Here is a 19,281-nt window from a genome sequence, read left to right as displayed (position 1 = left end):
TGCAGAGGCCCTGGCTATCTGCTTGAAATGGAAGGGAAACAGAAGTAGGGGTAGCAAACATAGATCAATATTTAAAACAATGGCCGAGCCACGGACAGAGCCAAAGAAATGGGCTCCTTCTCATCACACTGTGTTAAAAATTTGGGCTTCCTGTTGTAGGGAGCTCAGTAAAGGTCATAAACCAGACAAGAAACCTGCCACAGCAGGGCTCTGGGAAGGTGCACTGAATGCAGTCAGTTAGAGAGGTTATGAGAGAGCTGTTGAAAGAAAAGCTGATCGGAGGCTGTCCCACTGAGACCACGTAACCATTTCCTCTCCTGGACAAAATGAAGTAAGGCGTAGCTGATACTGGCCAGTCATACCTCTTCCCTCCAGAAGCTTCTTTCTCGTTCTGCAACTTTTCCTGCTTAAGTGAAACTAAATTCAGAACATGGAGGTTTGTTCGTAGCTACTTGTCTAGGAAAGCTCAAATACCCCCATGGCATGGTTCTTGACTTGAAGTAGCTTATGTGATAATGAAGGCAAAACACACTCAGTAAACCATCTCACAAGATAGACTGAGATGAGCGCTCATCCCCGTTACCAGTTGGTGTTACACACACACAAAAGAAGGAGCAGTTAGGGACAACTGAGAGCAGACCCGGGAAGGCTTCATTATGGAGATGGTGTTGGAGCTGGGCCTTCAAGGATTAGATGCACTGAAAGGAAAGAAAGGTGCTTTCTGGCTGAGAAGCTCATGACAAAAGGCCCAGGAGTAGGGAAACACAGCCCCGCCCCCCATTCAATGAAAAGCTACTTCAGTCTAGTAAGAAGGCCCAGTAAATGTGGTTTTCAACTTTCGGTCCTTTGGTTGAGAGCAGAAACGTTCTAGGTGAAGAATCTGAGCCCCTTAAAGGGTCAGTTTGCTTTTCTCTCCTTCGTCTTGGGTGGAACGGTATTGCACCTTAGGCAGGGGGAGTGACAGAATTCTCATAAGGTGGTTCAGACACATAACAGGAAGGGACTTGTCCCGTGAGGAGGAGTCCAGTGGGAGACAGCTGCTGGTGGCTGAGCGTTCTGGGCCAACGTACCTGAAATCCTCTTGGTCTTCGTCTCATGCTGGGAAGCTGGCTCTTACAGCTCCAGACATTATGTTGATATTCAGGTAGAAAGAAGGGAACCTTCCACATCTGTACCCTCCTATTAGGAGGGTAAAAGCTTCCCTAATGCCACCCCAGTAGATTTCAACCTGTATTTCATTAGACAGAATCATGTCATATGGTCACCACTAGCTTCAAGGGAGTCTGGGCAAGTGGTGATTTAGCTGGGCATTTGGCTTCCATGGATAATACTGGTTATTTTGTTGGCAGGGGAGAAATGAGTGTTGATAAAATAACATGCTGGCCATACTAGGGATAAAGTCAGCGGATAAGGTAAAAATCACTTCATCCGAAGTACTGTTTAAGTCACCTGTGAAGTGTGTCCATATGGAGGCTTGCTTTCATGATAATTCTGAAATTTAATCATTCAGGTGTGTTAATGCTTTGAGACGGCCAGCACTTTAATTACAATTTCAGCTTGCTGGTTTCGCTTTTCAAGTCCTCATCCTCCTCATCTTCCGAAAATGACTTTTTAAGTTTCTCCAATTATTTTTTTAGGCAGTGTTTCTTCACGGTCCTCAATTAGTGTTTCAATTTCCTTCTCCATAGGACAGCATCACCCCCAACCCACCTGACCACAGGAACAAAATGTTCTCCTTCTTTTTCAATGACCGGGAAACCCTTAAAATCCTATTCGTGTTGTTTTCTTAGGTCTCACCTGCATCTGGTGACACTCTGAGTCTTGATTACTCTCATGCTGTGAGAGGCACTTGAGAGCTGAGATCTGGACGGAGGAGGAGGCTGTGTATTCGGGGCCCCCACCTTACCCTCCCTCTCACGCAGAAGGGCAGGCTTTCCTTGACTTGGTCGCACAGTTGCATGAGCATTCCCTCCCTCTCTCCCTGCACCTTTGGTCTGATTCTGGCCTCCGGTCCCAGGACTAAGAGTGGAGTGCCACAGTCGTCCCATTCATGGGACACAGAGTGGATCATTTTTTGAGAGCCAGGGAGTCTCTCTGATGCCCAACTCTGCTTTTCATGTCAGGAAGGCTTCTCAGCTTGTTGCTGCAGGTGCTCTCTTGTTCATAAACTGTCCTAATTTAAGAGATTGCCATATTCTGATGTTCCACCATTGTTATCCAACACCAGTGAGTTGAAATTATTTGTTTTAGTGTGTGGTTTTATTTACTTTCAAAAATAATGTAGTCATAAGAAACTGAAATGAGGTTGCTTGCTGCTTGGATGGTTCCTTTTATTTTTTCCAATTTTGGCTTAATGATACACCAAGCATGATTTCTGGTCTGTTGGTTTCTAGAGTAGAGTTTGTTTAATTAAACTGCTTGTCTCTTCATATCTTGCCAGAATATTTTTATACATGAATCTGAAATTGCTCTGTGGTTGCACATTCCACACAATTATTTAAAATGTGCACCTTGATGGTATGGCTGGTTCAGTTAAATTGTTAGAATATTTAAAAGGAAACGCATCTTATTTTTCTCTGTCGTTAACCTTCACATCATTTAGTGGTATTTTTGGTTATTCCAGCCTTCTGTTGTTGTCATCAACATCATTAGTAAATGATAATGTCATTTATTGAGCACTTTGATGAACGAGGTACACATAGCACTACATGTATATAATTTGTGTGTGTTTGTGTGTGTGTATATTCTCTAATCCTCACAATAGCTTGATGAGAGAAGCACTATTATTATCCTTGTTCCACAAAGTTGAAAACTGAGTCTAGAAGAAGCTAAATAACTTGCCCAGTGGCGTATTCCTCTTCACAGTCTTCCTGTGCAACCCTGAACTTGTTGCAGTCTACTTTCACTGTGTGTGTCAGTTAAAATCCCCAACCTAGATGAACCCGCGTACGCCGCTGCTGCGTGCCGGCATCGAGGCAGCGGAGCACGTGCTTCTCGACCCAGCCCGGGTCACAGAGCAGACTGCTGCCCCTGTGAAAGTTTGGTTACTAACCATTACTGGGTCTTCAGTCTAGTCTAATATTCAGCATCCAGTACTCAACTGTCTCGCTATACTTCTCCTGTGGTAGCTCTTGCCTCCTATGATGTAAATGACCTCCATGTTGCCAAGTTCCATGGACATTTTAATTCCTCTTCTTACCTCTGAGTACCAATTAAGCACATAGGTAACTCTTCCCACCTTCTTGAAATGCTTTTTATTCTTGACTATGTTACCCCATTCCTGGTCTCTTTCTGCCTCTCTAGGCATTTCATTTCAGCTTACCTTTGATGGCTTATTGTCCCATACCCAAACTTTCAGGGTCAGAATCCCTTCAAAGTCTGACCTTGGTTGTCTTTTTACATCACTGTGACCATTTATTGGATAATTTCACCTATTCTCCTGGTTTCCGTGATCATTTGCATCCAGTGCGTCTAAGCTTATATACCAGTGGTTAAGAACTCTACCCTGAGCTGTATACCTGTATACCCAGTCCCCTACATAATACATCTTAATCTGGAAACTCCACAGGTACCTGAAATTCAACAGAGCTGAAATTGAACTTGTGGTCCCCTACCAAAACCTGGACATGTCTTACTCCCTCACCCCTCCTATCACTAAATTCTTTCAATTCTGCCTCCTTAATAGCTCTCACAGTCACCCTCCCCCACCCTTTTTTTTTTTTTAACTCTAAGTTCTTTAGGCCATCATCATTTCTCACCTGGCCTATGAAAATAGTCATCTGATTTCCATGCATTTGCTCTTGACTGCCTATAATGCATTCTCTAGAGGATACAGCCATACCTTGGAGATATTATGGGTTCAGTTCCAGACCATCACAATAAAGTGAATCTCCCAGTGAGGCAAGTACCATGAATTTTTTTTGTTTTCCATTGCATATAAAAATTATGTTTACACTGTACTAAAGTCTATTAAATATGCAAGAGCATTATGTTTTAAAAACAATGTACATACCTTAATTAAAAAATACTCAGTTGCTAAAAAAGGCTAGCCATGATCTGAGCCTTCAGTGAGCTGTAATCTTTTTGCTGGTTAAGAGTCTTGCCTCGATGTCAGTGGTGACTGCTGAAGGTTGGGGTGGCTATGGCAGTTTCTTAAAATAAGACAACAATGAAGTTTGCCACATGGATGGGCTTTTCCTTTCATGAACGGTTTCTCTGTAGCATGCAGTGCTGTTTGATAGTTCCTTACCCACAGCAGACCTTTTTCAGAAATGGAGTCTGTCCTGTCATACCCTCCTGCTGCTTTGTCAACTAAGTTTGTGTAGTAGACTAAATCCTATGATGTCATTTCAACGATCTTAACAGCCTCTTCACCAGGTGAAGTTCCCATCTCAAGAAACCCCTTTCTTGGCTTATCCATAAGAAGCAACTCCTCGTCCATTAACATTGCGTCATGAGACGGGAGCCATTCAGTCACGTCTTCCAGCTCCACTTCTCATTCTGGTTCTCTTGCTGTTTCCACCACATCTGCAGTGACTTCCTCCACTGAAGTCTTGGACCCCCGACAATCATCCACGAGAGTTAGAATCAACCTCCACCAAATTCCTGTTAATACAGATAATTTGACCTCTTCCCATGAATCGTGAATGTTCTCAATGAAGTCTAGAATAGTGAACTTTTTCCAGAGGTTTTCAGTTTACTTTGCCCAGATCCATCAGCGGAATCACTGTCTGTGGCAGCTATTGCCTTATGAGATGTATTTCTTAAGTGATAAGACTTGAAAGTTGAAATTCCTCCCTGTTCCATCGGGGCACAGAATGGACGTTGTATGAGCGGGTATGAAAACAACATAAATCTTACTGTACATCTCCGTCCAAGCTATTGGGTGACCAGGTGCATTGTCAATGAGCAGGAATACTTTGAAAGGAATCTTTTTCTCTGAGCAGTAGGTCTGAACAGTGGACTTAAAATAATCAGTAAACCATGTTGTAGACAGACACACTGTCATCCGGCTTTGTTGTTCCATTTATAGAGTATAGGGAGAAAAGATTGAGCATAATTCTTAAGGACTCTGAAATTTTCAGACTGAGAAATGAGCCCTGGCCTCAACTCCAGGTCACCAGCTGCATTAGCCCCTAAGAGAGTCAGCCTGTCCTTTAAGCTTTGAAGTCAGGCGCTGACTTCTCCTCTCTAGCTGTGAAAGTCCTAGATGGCATCTTCCGATATAAGGCTGTTTCATCTGCACTGAAAATCTGTTGTGTGCTGTAGCCACCTTCATTAATGATCTCAGCTAGATCTTCTGGGTAACTTGCCGCAGCTCTGACCTCATCACCTGCTGCCTCACCTCATACTCTTTTGTTACAGAGACAGCTTCTTTCCTTAAACCTCATGAACCAGTCTGCTAGCTTCAAACTTTTCCTCTGCAGCTTCCTCACCTCTTTCAGTCTTCATAGACATGAAGAGCATTAGGGCCGTGCTCTGAACGAGGCTTTGGTTTAAGGGAATGTTGTGGCTGGTTTGGTCTTCCCTCTGGACCACTACGACTTTCTCAGTAAGGCTGTTTAGCTTCCTTATCATTTGTGTGTTCGCTAGAGGAACAGTTTTAATTTCCTTCAAGAAGTCTTCCTCTGCTTGCACAACCTGCCTGTTCAGCACAAGAGGCCCAGCTTTCAGCCTGTCTTGGCTTTTGATGTGCCTTCCTTACTAAACTTAATCCTTTCTAGCTTTTGATTTAAAATGAGAGGTGTGCTGCTCTCTCTTTCCCTTGAAGACTTCGAGATTGTCGTAGGGTTATTAACTGACGTAATTTCAGTATTGCTGTGTCTCAGGAAATGGGGATGTCCAAGGAGAGAGAGAAAGACAGGGGAACGGCCGGTTGGTGGAGCAGTCAGAACTCACACAACATTGATTACGTCTGCCACTTTATATTGGCATGGTTCATGGAGCCCCTAAACAATTGTAATAGTAATATCAAAGATTGGTGAACACGGATCACCATAACAGATATAATAATAATGAAAAAGTTTGAAATATTGTGAGAATGACCAAAGTGTGACACAGAGACACAAAGTGAGCATATGCTGTTGGACAGATGGCATCCGTAGACTTGCTTGACACAGGGTTGCACCAAACCTTTAATTTATAAAAAAAAAAAATATATATATATATATATAATCTGTGAAGCTCAATAAAACAAAACCCAATAAAATAAGGTTTGCCTGGAGTCAGGTCCTGTAACTACTGGAATTATGTTTGGTTGGAAATAACAGACACCCAACAAACATGGGCTCAAACAAATCAAGGAGTTATTTTTATTATGTAATAATAAATAATTCTGGATGTAGGTCATCCAGAGCCAACAGATCAACAGTATTACAAAGGGTCCAGATTCCTTCCATCTCACAATATCTTAGATAGAATAGCAAATACCAAACTTAAAAAAGTTCTTTTTGTGTGTAGCATAGGGAACTATATTCAATAACTTTAATAACCTTTAATGAGAAAGAATATGAAAATGAATATATGTATGTATATGAATGACTGGGACATTGTGCTGTACACTGGAAATTGACACGTTGTAACTGACTGTGCTTCAATTAAAAAAAAAAAGTTCTCTCAAATTTTAAGATGACCTCCCTATTCCAGCATGAACTTGTCACTCACGACCTCACCAGTCTCATCTTACGACGGTCTTGCTCTTCCTGCTCCAGCTCCACGAATCTCCTTACTATTCCTTAAAAGCAGCATGCCACCTGTCGTCTCGGGGCCTTCACACGTGTCCTCCTTCCTGATGTGCTCTGTCCACACCCCTCCATCTAGACTGTCTCTTTGCCTAATTCCTCTCCCTTCTTCATTTACCCAGGAAGCCTTCGAAGATCCTCCCATGACATGGCAGGCCCCCTACTCAGTGCTCCATCAGCTCCCTGTCTTGCCTCATAGCATTTACAAGTGTTCCTCCGTCTTTTTTCCAGTATCACCCTTCTCAGGAATCATTTCAGTCTTTTTTTTTCTTTTCCTGATTACTTCCCTCCAATGAAATTTTAGTATCACAGATACTGTACACCTATTTATGTTCTGTATGCATTTCTGTGCTTTACACATGAGTGGATTAGGATTCATTTTGTCCTCCGAGACCAGTTTTTGTACCTTTAGGGGGTACATTACCCTCATTGAGAACGCATGCTTTATAATAATATTTATTTAAAAAATCAGTTTAAATTTGTTCCCTAAGGTCTTTCTGTCTGGCTGTAATAAAACTCCACAAGGGCAGAGAGCAGAGCTTTACCCTGAATACTGCCTTAGCACTATGCCATGCACCTAGTAGGTAACTGTTAAATGTTTATTGACAACAATATTACAGCACTGGAATGCTATAGATTTTACATATTTTGATCCCATAAAGAGGAAGTCTGAATCTGTTTTCCCCACCACTCATTTATGGAGTAGGCCCTCCATAAATATTTGTTGAATGAGCTAGTTGTCTGCAATTTTAGGTTAGGAGAATCTGTCCTAATTTCTAAATATATATATATATTTCACACAAATCCTAGAAAGGACTTGTAATGACTGCATATATTTTGTGTTAAAAGTTTATTAAATGTCACCAGCAATCAGGGAGACACAGTGGGATTAAGTTACTTCAAGTGACGTTTCCCACCCAAAGGTTCTGTCTCACATCTGTTTGTTGCTCATGTCTGGGATCACTTTCAGAAATTAAGCACTTTAAAGTGCTTAATCCTGAAATTTTTCAAACTCTGCAAGCTCACTGATGACTCAGTTCCTTTTAAATGGTGGATTAAACATAATCCAACCCATTCCTTGAAAAGAATTCCTTCCTGCATAATGCTGTCAAGAGAAAGCCAGAAGTTCATGTTAGTAACAAAACACAAAAGCACTGTTTCTGTGGAAAGTTCTGAGGAATTTCCTGTGATCAGTTCTCCCATAAATCAGTCTCTTATTCCTCCCATGGATAATGTGCTGTAGAGGAGATAGGTTTTCAAGAAAATGGGTCTCAGACATGAAAGAATGTTTAAAATACCATATGAGATCGCTCATATGTGGAATCTAAAAAACAAACAAACAAACAAAAACAAAGCATAAATGCAGGATAGAAATAGACTCACAGACAGAGAATACAGACTTGTGGTTACGAGGGGGGCGGAGGGTGGGAAGGGATAGACTGGGATTTCAAAATTGTAGAATAGATAAACAAGATTACACTGTATAGCACAGGGAAATAGACACAAAATGTTATGATAACTCACAGAGAAAAAAATGTGACAATGAGTGTGTATATGTCCATGAATGACTGAAAAATTGTGCTGAACACTGGAATTTGACACAACTCTGTAAAATGATTATAAATCAATAAAAAAATGTTAAAAAAAAAGTGTAACCGTGTTCACTAGCCTGGACTTACAGAGGCAAAAACCATTATCTCATCTATTTTAGAAGATTTTAAACAATAGGAGACATATGAGCGAGTGTTTAGCTAAAACTTTGGAGTAACCAGAAAATTATCTTTCACAGAAGACAGTGTTCATTATTCAAGGAATTATTACATTATTCATAGTTTTTTTTTTTTAATGCTGGTAAACAGTACGAGAGACTTAAATTTTCTTTGTTATGTTGTCTGTACCGTCCTAGGAAACACATAGTTGGACTCAGAGCAGCTACCTTTATTAAGCAAAGGCAATTTCAATTGCAATTAAAATATCAAATACTAAATAAGCTAGATTTTATTGGAATCCCTACCCCTACTTTGTATAACAAATGGGGAAATAAGACCCACTGGTAAAGTGCCAAAGGTCACCTATGAGCTTATTATACAAAATCAGCACTGAAAAATCAGGTCTTTGGTTTCCCAGTTCTCTGGTATTTCAGGAAATCAAATCATTCCTTCTCTCATTTTCTTATCACCATTTTAAAATGAGATTGACATCCTTTTCTCTATTTTATAGTATAATATTGGAGTGAAAATATATCCTTATCTTATCAAGTAAAATATGGCTGTTATTAAGAACTGTCATTCAGGATAGGTCTACCCAAGCCACAGGAACTGGAAAACTTCGACGGCTTTGACTTCAAACAGTGGTCATCACATATTTTAACTCTGCACGTGGAAACCGACTGAACGGTTTAGTTCTGCGGTTTAAACCCAAAGATGATTTTTAGTCTGTGTTCATTCATACAAAAGCATTCATCACAATTATGCCAATATCAGTATTATTTTTCCCTGGTGCACAGTGGGTTTATCTGGTGGGTCCTGATTTTGGCATAATTATATATCAAGAGAGACTTTACCAGGCAAACTCCATTATGTTAGGTTAATTCCTCCATCAGTTTTCTAAACAGTACACTGAAACCATTTCTGTCTTTTTAAGAAGCTTTTCTTTAAATTATTTTCTGTAAGATCAGTTCTTTTCCGTGTGCAATAAAGATTTCATCCATCATAAATTTTTTCATCTCCGATTTTACTGATTATAACTTCTATCATAGCAGTTTTTTCTTTTGTGGCTATTATTTCTCTCTAGTCCAATTTTCCTGTATCAAAATTTGCAGATCTAAATTTTTCTTCCAGTATTTAGTTCCTGGCTATTTTTAACATGTGCAGGTTTTTAGACCCTTTAATGTTTATTTTTGTTTTAAATTGAATTTCCCTTTGACTGTACTTCAATTAAAAAAAAATTGAATTTCCCCAGATCAGGGTTTTTGGGTTTTCTTAGTTAGCCTCATCTACAATAAATGTTACTCCCTACCATTTTCTCTCTTATGAGGTTTATTTTCTGAAGATTATTTCCACCAGTTAATTGCAGTTTGAATTGGACAAATGTCTGTTTGCTTAAATTTGCTTCTTCCTTAAACACTAAGAACATCTTTAGCATTTTCCTTTGATATTCCAGGCTTGCTACATTTTCCAGTAGGGAACCGAGGGGGCTATAGACAGTCTTCTGTTTAGATTTTTGCCTTTTGAAATTTTAAATTTGTGGAGAAAACAGTTTAGCTTTGATGTCGCTCATCCCATCCCTCATTTTACAGTGAAGGAGAGGGTTACCTGACTTGGCCAACATCACAGAGATGGATTTCAGGTCTCTTGATATCCAGGAGATTCTATGGGAAAAGCTTGGATAAAATGAGTTTTGAACTTGAGTGTAGTTTCCAGAGAGGAGAAGCTAGCTTTTTTGATACTGTGGCAACAAACTGCATTTGCAGGTTTTGGTTTTGTTTTGTTTTGTTTTGTTTTGTTTTCTTTTTTGAGGAATTTACCCCCCATCTGAACGAGTGGGGGAAATAGAGCCAGGGAGCTGATTTTTGTGATGATTCAAAACACTTTAGAAAGATCCTGTCACATGCTTTATAAGTTCCTGATTGATTGTTTGGAATTAAGTTATTGGGCAGAGAACCAGCTAATGGAAACACATTGATGAAATCATTTTTGAGGGACATTAAATGGAACTTAAAATAAAGCTGAAATGGCTTTATGGATTTTTCACTCAAGCTGTTTATGAACATTTATTGCCACTAAATTATATTGTGTGCAAAAGAAGGAATCAGTAGGTATGGCTTTTATAGAAACCTTTTAGAAATAATAAAATTGAGAATAATTTGTTATCTAAGAGGATAGAGGAGGGGTTGGGGGAGTTCATCCTGATGGACGAGGGTCCACTCTGCAGCTTTTAGAAAAGTGAAAAATGGAGTGAAAATCAGTACTCTGATAGGACTTGGAAAGATATGGTCATTTTGAAATGTGTTAAGGTCCCATTTCATTGTACATGGGAAGTTTTTGTTTTTAGAAGAGGAGTGATCAGGATTTAGCTGGTATTTCTTAAGGGTGTAAACCTAGGTATTTGTTATCTCATAAAAAGATGAGTAAGTAGAGACTTAATCTGCCAAATTAAGAGTCTAGAGTGGGGCCGAGGACATCTCCTCCAGCGCTGAAATGCTGGGGTTCAAATCCTGGCGCCCCCTCTTCACTTCTGTCCATAGGTAGATTTCTTGACTTCTCTGAATCTTACATTCCACATGCATAATAACATACATTAATAGTCCCTGCCTGGCAGGGTTTTTCTGATGATCAAATGAAGACAGTTTTCAATAGTTTCTACTACATAGCAAGTGTTTTAAAATTGTTACTTTTTTTTAAGAGTCACAGAGGACCCTGATAAAAGGAGGAAAGAAGAGGTTCATGAACATGTTAGTACTAGTGGTATGACTTTATTAACTGTAGCTGAGAAGTCCCACAATCTGCTATCAGTAAAATGGAGACCTAGTAAGGACAATGGAATAATTCAGTCTGAGTCCACATGCCTGCAAACCAGGGGAGTCAATGGTGTCAATTGCAGGCCAGGTCTGAAGGCCTAAGAACCAGGACCACTGACAGCAGAAGATCACTGTCCCAGCTCATAGGGTCAGGCAGGAAGGGCTGGATACGTAGGTCCTCCGTCCTCCACTTTGCTGACCTATTCAGGCCCTTAAGGGATAGGATGATGGCCACCTACATTGGGGAAGGCAAACCAGTTCGCTCATCTGGAAACACGCTCACAGACACACCCAGAAATCATGTTTAGCCAAGTACCTGGGCATCCTTTGATCTAGTCAAGCCGACCCGTAAAATTAACCATCACAGTTAGAAAGAATCAGGTAACAATCACAAGAGCAAAACAAATAATATATACATAATGAAACAGTGAATTTTCTTGTGAAATTTACAGCAAAACTTTGTATTTAATGGGGCCATGAGTACATTTTGATATATTTGAAATGATGTGCTTTAGGGTCTTGGAAAGTAAAAGTGTCTATGGTCAGAGAAAGATCTTAAATGTCCCCACACGAAATGTCTCTATGACAACTGCAACTGTCAATTTTATGGGGCTGTTGCAGGGAATAAATGAAATAAATATATATGATGGTATCTAGCAATGTGGTAGTCGCCAAAAAATGTTAGCTGAGAATGAAAAATAATATATTAACCAGCAGGGTATTCTTTTAATGACCATATATAATGTTCAACCAAAGCAGCATTTTCTGATTTTACTTGCAATAGTCTGTCACTCATATCAAAAGGATCAAGTATTTCTATAGTTGCTACAAAAGCTAAGAAACCAGTTCATTTTCCCAGACTCCTCAGTAAACCAGGATAAATCTGGACTTGGAATAACAGTGCTTAATGGAGGATTTCTAGACTTTGTAACAGTGCAAGAGGATTCTAGAAATTCACACATGGATGCAAGTTGTTATTCCACCCTTTCTTAGAGCATCAAGGAACCACACATATTAAAGAAAATTTAATAAATAAAACCTTTACTTCAAAGTATAGGATGCTGCCTAGCTAAGTTTAATTGAAAAAGCGAATCCAGTGCAATTGTCTGTGATAAACTGAGGCTTAAATGATTTGAAGACATTTGGGGAGCAGACAAATCAGATAATCAGCCTTTATGGCTGGAAAGGTTCAGCTGGTACTGACAAGTTGTAGAGATAAATGCTTATAGCCAGGTCAGGAGCTAAATGTCAAGATTGGATTGGGGATCAGTGTTAATACTCAAACCATAAAATCACTGGGCTTCAGATGATCTTTCGGAGTGTTCTGTTTTGTCTAACTTTTCAGGATAATAGTGTGGCACGTGATTGACTGGAAAACCTTTGCTTTAATTGTCATTAAGCAAATACCTGGCATTCTCACAGTAGTCTCCACCATCTAGCACACCGCTTAGATGTTGTGTGTGTGGCATGATTTGTGCCCTGCATTGTAATAACGGAGCATCAGCTGCTGGTTTTGAAAATATTTCCGGTTGGGTGATGATTAACAGTGTATGAGAGACAAGAGTCAGACCAGGCCATTTCTAGGCATTTTTTTTTGTTTTTTGAAGCCAACACGCAGCTTGCCTCATGACCTCACTCTGATCTCAGCAAGAACGCTTTCAAAAGAAATTTCTTGTTCTTTTGAAGCCTGTTTGCATGGGTTGATTGAGTGCTCCCCTTTCACGGAGCCCTGCCCTCGAGCCAGTGGCAGAATGTGTGTGGATTGGGTTGTGTGCAGGATTCACTGCATTTAGTGCCATTCAATGTGCTGACTGTGCCCCGAGGTGACACGGCCAACTCTCCAACCTGTGTTTGCTTTTTCTTTTGTTTACAGGAGCAGAGGGCACAGTGTTCCCTAAATCCATAGAGACACCTAATGTCAGGGCAGACCCCTTCAAGGAACTAAGGTAAATTTCTGACTATGGTTTGCATTGTTGAAGTGGCTGTTTCCTTTCTCTGTGCTGCTGGTTGATGATCTGTTTTGAATATCTATAATGTAACAGCGTCATGAATATGTAAATTGAGAGAGGGTAGAAGGGTGTGAAGATAACTTACAACCAAGAGAAAACTTTCTTAAGGACTTTAAGGTCTTAAAATGGAGTTTGAAGGAGGAGGTCACCAGCCTTGTAATTGTGAGATTGAGGATTCTTTCATTTGCAGTGTTTACTTCCTGTTGTATTTTGTGGCGCCCAAGAACCTGTCCAGTTGAGAGAACTAGTCAGTGATTGGTGCTGATGAGCCCAAAGAAAAGTGGTGTTTAAGAGAAATCGAACTTCTGTGAAAAGCTCTCCATTGTCTGGAATGATCTGGTACTAAAACGACCTTCTGTGATTACTCCACGTGCTGGCATTAGTCAGTTACCCGTAAGTGTGCTGCTTTTAGCGGAAAAGTACTCTGCGATGCTGTGTACTTACCACCAGCAAATGCGGAAAACAAAAAGGAACAGTAGGTGTGCAGACAGTCAAATAGACAGAGACATAGCCTAAAAAGCATTCCTGTCACCAAAGAACCACCCGCGGCCCCCTAGAATGGTATGATACAAATATAACTTCATTTTTTTAATAGCTTCATTTACTGTGTACGTATAGCTGGGAAGAATTCAGTGAATATTGGCTTTCTTTATTTCTCGCAGTTCTTTTAATTCAAACCAATCATAAACCATCATAAATAGTCCCGAATAACTCTTTCATTAAGACACCAACTGTAAGCAGATGTATCTGTATTCCACACGTCATCTATTCTCTTTCACAACGCAGTCCCAAGAACTCTGTTTTACTAAAACAGCAGCCTACACGTTGGAGCTTGTGTTTTCCCTAAGCAGAAACACGCCCTCAGTAAGTGGAGAATCTCTCACCTCATTACAAAGTCATAGCATTCTTGCAAAGCCTCTAAGCCTTTAGGAGTGTAGGGAAATAGATCGGGCCAAAGGCAGAGGGTAATTGGCAGGGAGTGAGAACCTTCTCTTAGCAAAATCCCATATACAGTGGGCTGTGTTTTTAAGATGACACACCACACCGCAACATCTTACATTTTACTAGAATAACGGTTTTCACCACGGCTTCCAGATGCCAGAAGTTACCTCGCTCTCAGAAACCTAGATCCTCTGTTTCATATTACGTGTCAAAGCTGAAATCTTTTAAGCGCATCCGCCCAGGAAAAGCTGAGGGGGCTGATTCCCTGAGAAGACGCAGAATCCCCGTGCCTGGGGTGTCAGAGCTTTCCCGCCAAGATGACGGGCCGTCTAGTTCCCTTTCTTTTGTCAGTCCTTCTTAGGAGCAGATTGTTTTTTGTTTTTTGTTTTTTTTTTAACAAAAGTAGTCAAAAATTTGTGGTGATCAGCCCAAAGATAAGTGCTGTCTAAAAGAAGCTGAACTCTAAATATAGTCCAGAATTTTTTTTCTGTGAAACAAATTCTCTGTTACCTGGAGGACCTGGGAAATAGAAGAGTAAAGGATTTAGGCTAACTCTGCTTTAAACAGAAAAATACACCTTCTATAGGTAAAAACAAACGCAGCTCGTAATGGACTCTCCAAGCATCAGCCCACTGTAGGGACCCGTGTCCTGGAGAACACAGGACAGAGTCCTTGCTCATAGAATGCTCTAGATGCACTTCAACTGTCCTCTGTACGCAGCCTATGGAAACAGGGAAACTTTCTCCAGGAAATTAAACCTCTGAAATTTACAAGTAAGTCTTCTAAGTCTAGTGCCGTGAAATAAAGACTTGAGGAAGTTGTCCCATTTCCATCACTGATCCTAAAATGACAGGCATATTCCAAGGAGGCTGGAAATAAAATGTTCTTAGAGGAAGCATATGAAGATTTTAGTGTGTCATTCTAAAACTGGTCTTTTGTTTGCTCCAGTTCAAGTTGTGTTGAGGCTTCATAGCCTGAACTGAGTCAGGAGCCTTTTAGAAGGTAATCGTTTAATCCCTTCACCCTTCTGCAATTTTTTTTTCTTAAAATGACACTTTGTGGCAGAATTTCTGACCAATCAAAAGGATCATCATATGTGGTTGATAGGTTAGCCCAGACCAGCATGTCTGTGGTTGTTTCACATTTGTCATTTAGCGGATGCCGCGTTTTACTCTGGGCTGTTGATTGATATTGAGTAAATAGGTAATGAACTTGGTGACTAAGTCTTTTGGCCTCTGGCTTGATGGTTGGATCCGTTTTACTGATCCAGCACGTTCATGCTGGTGTGTCTTCCGAGCTTAGGAAAGTAGAGAAATCTGAGGGAGCTTCATGGACTTGTACCGAGGGCTGAGTGAACTGTTCAGGTGAAGCACAAACAGGGCACCCCTTGGTGACAGTGCCATCGCGGGAAAGGGCACTGAGCGGGGACTCAGGAACCTGCTGTGTGGCCTTGAGCTCATCCTTGCACTCTGCTGTCTGTAAGAAGTCAGGTCACTTCAGGTTCTGAGCTGTGAATCCCTGTATATTTTTTTTTAATTTTTAAATAATTTTAAAGGAAGAGTTGCAAAATTCATGCGAAGTATTCCCATGGACCCTTCACCTGGTGTCCTCTAGTGTTAACATCTTACATAACCGTGATAAATTTATCACAACTGCGAAATTAGCATCATAGTCCTATAATTTCCTATTTTACGCAAGATTTGTTTAAAAGGGTGCCACCACCTGAATGTCTTCTAGGTTAAAAAGTATATAAAATGGAGTTTAACAGAAAAGGTATTTGTTGAGAGATGAATTCATGGATCTTTAAAACTCCCACTGCAATTCAGCTGGAATGTTTTAGATGAGAGTTTTTTGGTTTTTTTAAATAACATTGTGTACCCAGACTTTCTTGGTCTTACTTGTTAACGGGAAACAAACAGAGTTAAAGACCACAGCTTATTTATATTTAGACTGACTTCTAAAATAAACAGGCAAAACTTAAACATCCATCCCTGCCCTGCACTGACCCAGGTAAGCAAACGTGAGAAAAACAGCACGTATTTCAGAGACCTGCTCTGTTGGGGTCTTTGGTTTCCTTAAACCCCTGTCTTGGCTTGGCTGCTGGAGGTTTTGTTTGTTCTCTTCTTGTCTTTTATTTCCTTGTTTGTTAAGGTCAAGCCGATTTTAGGCCTCTGACATTTCTTTCTGGAAGACCTCAACTCTCAGCTAAGGAACGGTAGCTTCCCCTCTGCTCGAGTTTTGGCTCACTGATTTTCCTTTCAGAGTTACTATAGTTACTTTACTTGCAGTGTTTGCTTAAGAAGCTTGTAAATAATCCAGAATTGAGCTGAAAATCACAAAAGAGGGTTGTTTCTCCCCAGACAAATACGGAGCGTTAGCAAGGTCTGCGCACAACACTCTCAACTCAGGCATGTTTGTAGACTCTGCCCCTGCAGGGCAGTTCTGAAATAATGATGTGACTCTAGACTCAAGACTGTACTTGAAAACATACTGGATATTACAGCTATCCCTTGAAATAAGAAAAGCTAACTTTGAATGGGAAACTGGGTTTGAATAAATTCATGACCTTAAGATGTGAATGTTTTAAATGTTCACTTGTTCACTAGTGTTTTGTTTTGTTTTGTTTGTTTCCTGGAGTCTATATAAAGACAAATGGAAAAATCCCTGATCTCAGGCTGTGCATTATCTGAGACTGGAAATAGGTCATTCAGTATTACATATGTATTTTCTATAAGAACAGAGGCTACCTTTGAATGTCTACCTTGCTCTAAGGATTCTTTTCAACTGTGGAGTCTCCTTGTAGGATTCTGATCTTACCAGAATAGGAAATGTTAAACTATTAAATCCTATTTCCCAGACATAAGCCCATGACAAATGTGGGAAAAAAAATAAAAAGAAGGGGAGAATGTTTTATAGACCAACGTCCACAGAGAGCCAGCTCTGTTCCCCTAAATATCACCAAAAGCTTGGAAGGAGCCACGGAAGAGCAAGGACCCAAGAGGTCTACATGAAAGACCTCTTCATCAGTTGATGCATGCGTGTGCTTCTTCCCTGTGTCCAATTTTAACAAGAGTGGTGACTTGATTTTCCATTTCCTTACATATCAGGAACTGTTTGCCAAGTATTGTCTGACACTTGTGAAGAGTCCAGGCGTGTGCTAAATACTTGCAATGTGGAGATACATGAGTGCTCAACTGATTTATAGTTAAGGAGCATGAGACAGAAAGGAACCCCAAAGTAGGAGATCATGAGATAGAACAGACGTATGAACCAAGTCAGAGGAAACACAGAGGATGACAGAATCTACCTAAGAGAGTCAAAGAAGGCTGCCCAAAGGAAGTGGCATTTTAGGGCAAGAAGGGAAAAGATAAAACTCAAAGTAGGCCTTGAAATTTAAAAATGCATGTTTGCTGTGGCCTTTTAATGTAGAGGCGAATAGCCCACCATATTTCTGTAGCTCCCAGGAATGTTGCCATGTTATTTATTAACATGAGAGTTTGTGATTTCCTTATGACAACTGGGTTCTTTAATAAATTGCGTTGAAGGCAGTTTCAAATATGGTCCCAAAAGATTAGAGATGGTTACGAGTTTCAAAAAGTGCTACATAACGTAATTCAGAACTGAAAGATTCACTGATACCAAAACCATTCTGTAGCCACAAAGAAATAAGGCATTTCTTTGTTACTGTTTATTTTTCCCCTTAACACTACCAGAGTTTTAATGATAGCTGAAACATTCTAAGATGGATCTATTACTCTTAATAATGCACCCGGACACTTGGAAGATTTTTTTTTTAAGAGGTGGGTGGTTACTAGATCTGACTCCTTAGGAAATGTGTGAATTCAAAGGTCATGTATATTATCATAGGGAAGCAAGGATTACACAAGGCTCCTACAAGTTGCCAGAAACAAATTTTTCTTTAAGTTTACTTTAGTGTCTAGAGCCAACTCAATATTTATTGATTCTCAGTGGTTTATAAATTCACGGGATCAGAACAGTCTGTCAGAGTTTCAGGGTTCAGTTAATTAGAGGCTTGGTAATCGTCCTCCCCTTCTTTGACCTCTTCAAACTTCACAATACCGAAAGCAGTGGATCGACAGTCAGATTTGAAAAAAAAATTTACACGCACACAGATGTAACGAGAGAGAAAGGTAGACAGAGAGACCCAGAGGAAGAGCAGGTGGGAGTGCGGGAGGGAGGAGCCAAGAGAAGCTGTATGTTGAGCTCTGTAGCGGTGGGTACCTGGTAGGTGCGGCCATTGCATTGTGGGACAAATCTGTAAGTCCTCTCCCTTTTAAACATTTTGCAGACACGTTCTGTAATTTTCTTGATTTCCTCTTCCCTCCCTTCCACCCCCCAACTCCATATACTTAGACTCAGTTGTTTTTTTTTTTTCAGTTTTGTTTTGCTTGTATGAGATATAGGGTGATTGGATGATATAGCATGAATAGTGACGTGGTTCAAAGAAGAACTGAAAAAACATAGAGTGGGCCAAATAATAGTGCAGTTACTCACTCAAGGGCCTTACACAGTAGAATAGTGGGGAAGCAGTGTCCATGCTGGTCACGAGGGGCTCTGAGGGTGTTGGATTTGACCTTGGACCCGGCGCCTGTCTGCTCTGTGACCTTGGGCAAGTCTTTTAAGCTCTCCCAGCCCAGGGCCTGGAACAGCGGAGCAGCTCAGTGAAGGTGAATTCAGCACGTGTTCGTTCTTGGGAGGAGGGGCACGCAGCTCTCTTTCCTGGGGCTCAAGAACTCAGACAGGAGTTCCCAGGGTCTTATATTTCTTCAACCCCGAAAAAGTTTCCGTCAAATCATGGTGACCAGCAGTTGTTTCTCATTTAAGGACAAAAACAAAAGACTACTGGGTAACTCCATCTACTATTAACTGCATTTCTGTAGAAGAAGGGATGTAAGAACTTGTAGTCACAGAGTAGAAGGCAGCCTCGTGTAACTACATAACGTGTCATTGTTTTGCTTCCATTTTCTAATTTGCCAAGAATGCTAGTGGCCACATCACAACTCTTGTCTTCCCGCATCCTATAGTGACTGCCAAGAAAAAAATGAAGATC

General features: G+C 40.5%; 1 protein-coding gene across 9 annotated transcripts in view; it reads left to right on the top strand.

The window, feature by feature from the left end:
* The window catches only part of SGCD (sarcoglycan delta), a 1,022,496-nt gene that overhangs the window by 922,754 nt on the left and 80,461 nt on the right, over nucleotides 1–19,281 (top strand). For all 9 annotated transcript variants that reach the window (XM_072953966.1, XM_072953991.1, XM_072953973.1 and 6 more), the window contains one exon: nucleotides 13,133–13,205. In XM_072953966.1, coding sequence (XP_072810067.1) covers nucleotides 13,133–13,205 — 73 coding nt within the window. The remainder of the gene's footprint in view (nucleotides 1–13,132; nucleotides 13,206–19,281) is intronic.

Source organism: Vicugna pacos, chromosome 3, assembly GCF_048564905.1.
Source record: "Vicugna pacos chromosome 3, VicPac4, whole genome shotgun sequence".
Classification (NCBI taxonomy): domain Eukaryota; kingdom Metazoa; phylum Chordata; class Mammalia; order Artiodactyla; family Camelidae; genus Vicugna; species Vicugna pacos.
Note: the sequence above shows the minus strand (reverse complement) of the source record. Positions and strands in the feature narration are given on the sequence as shown.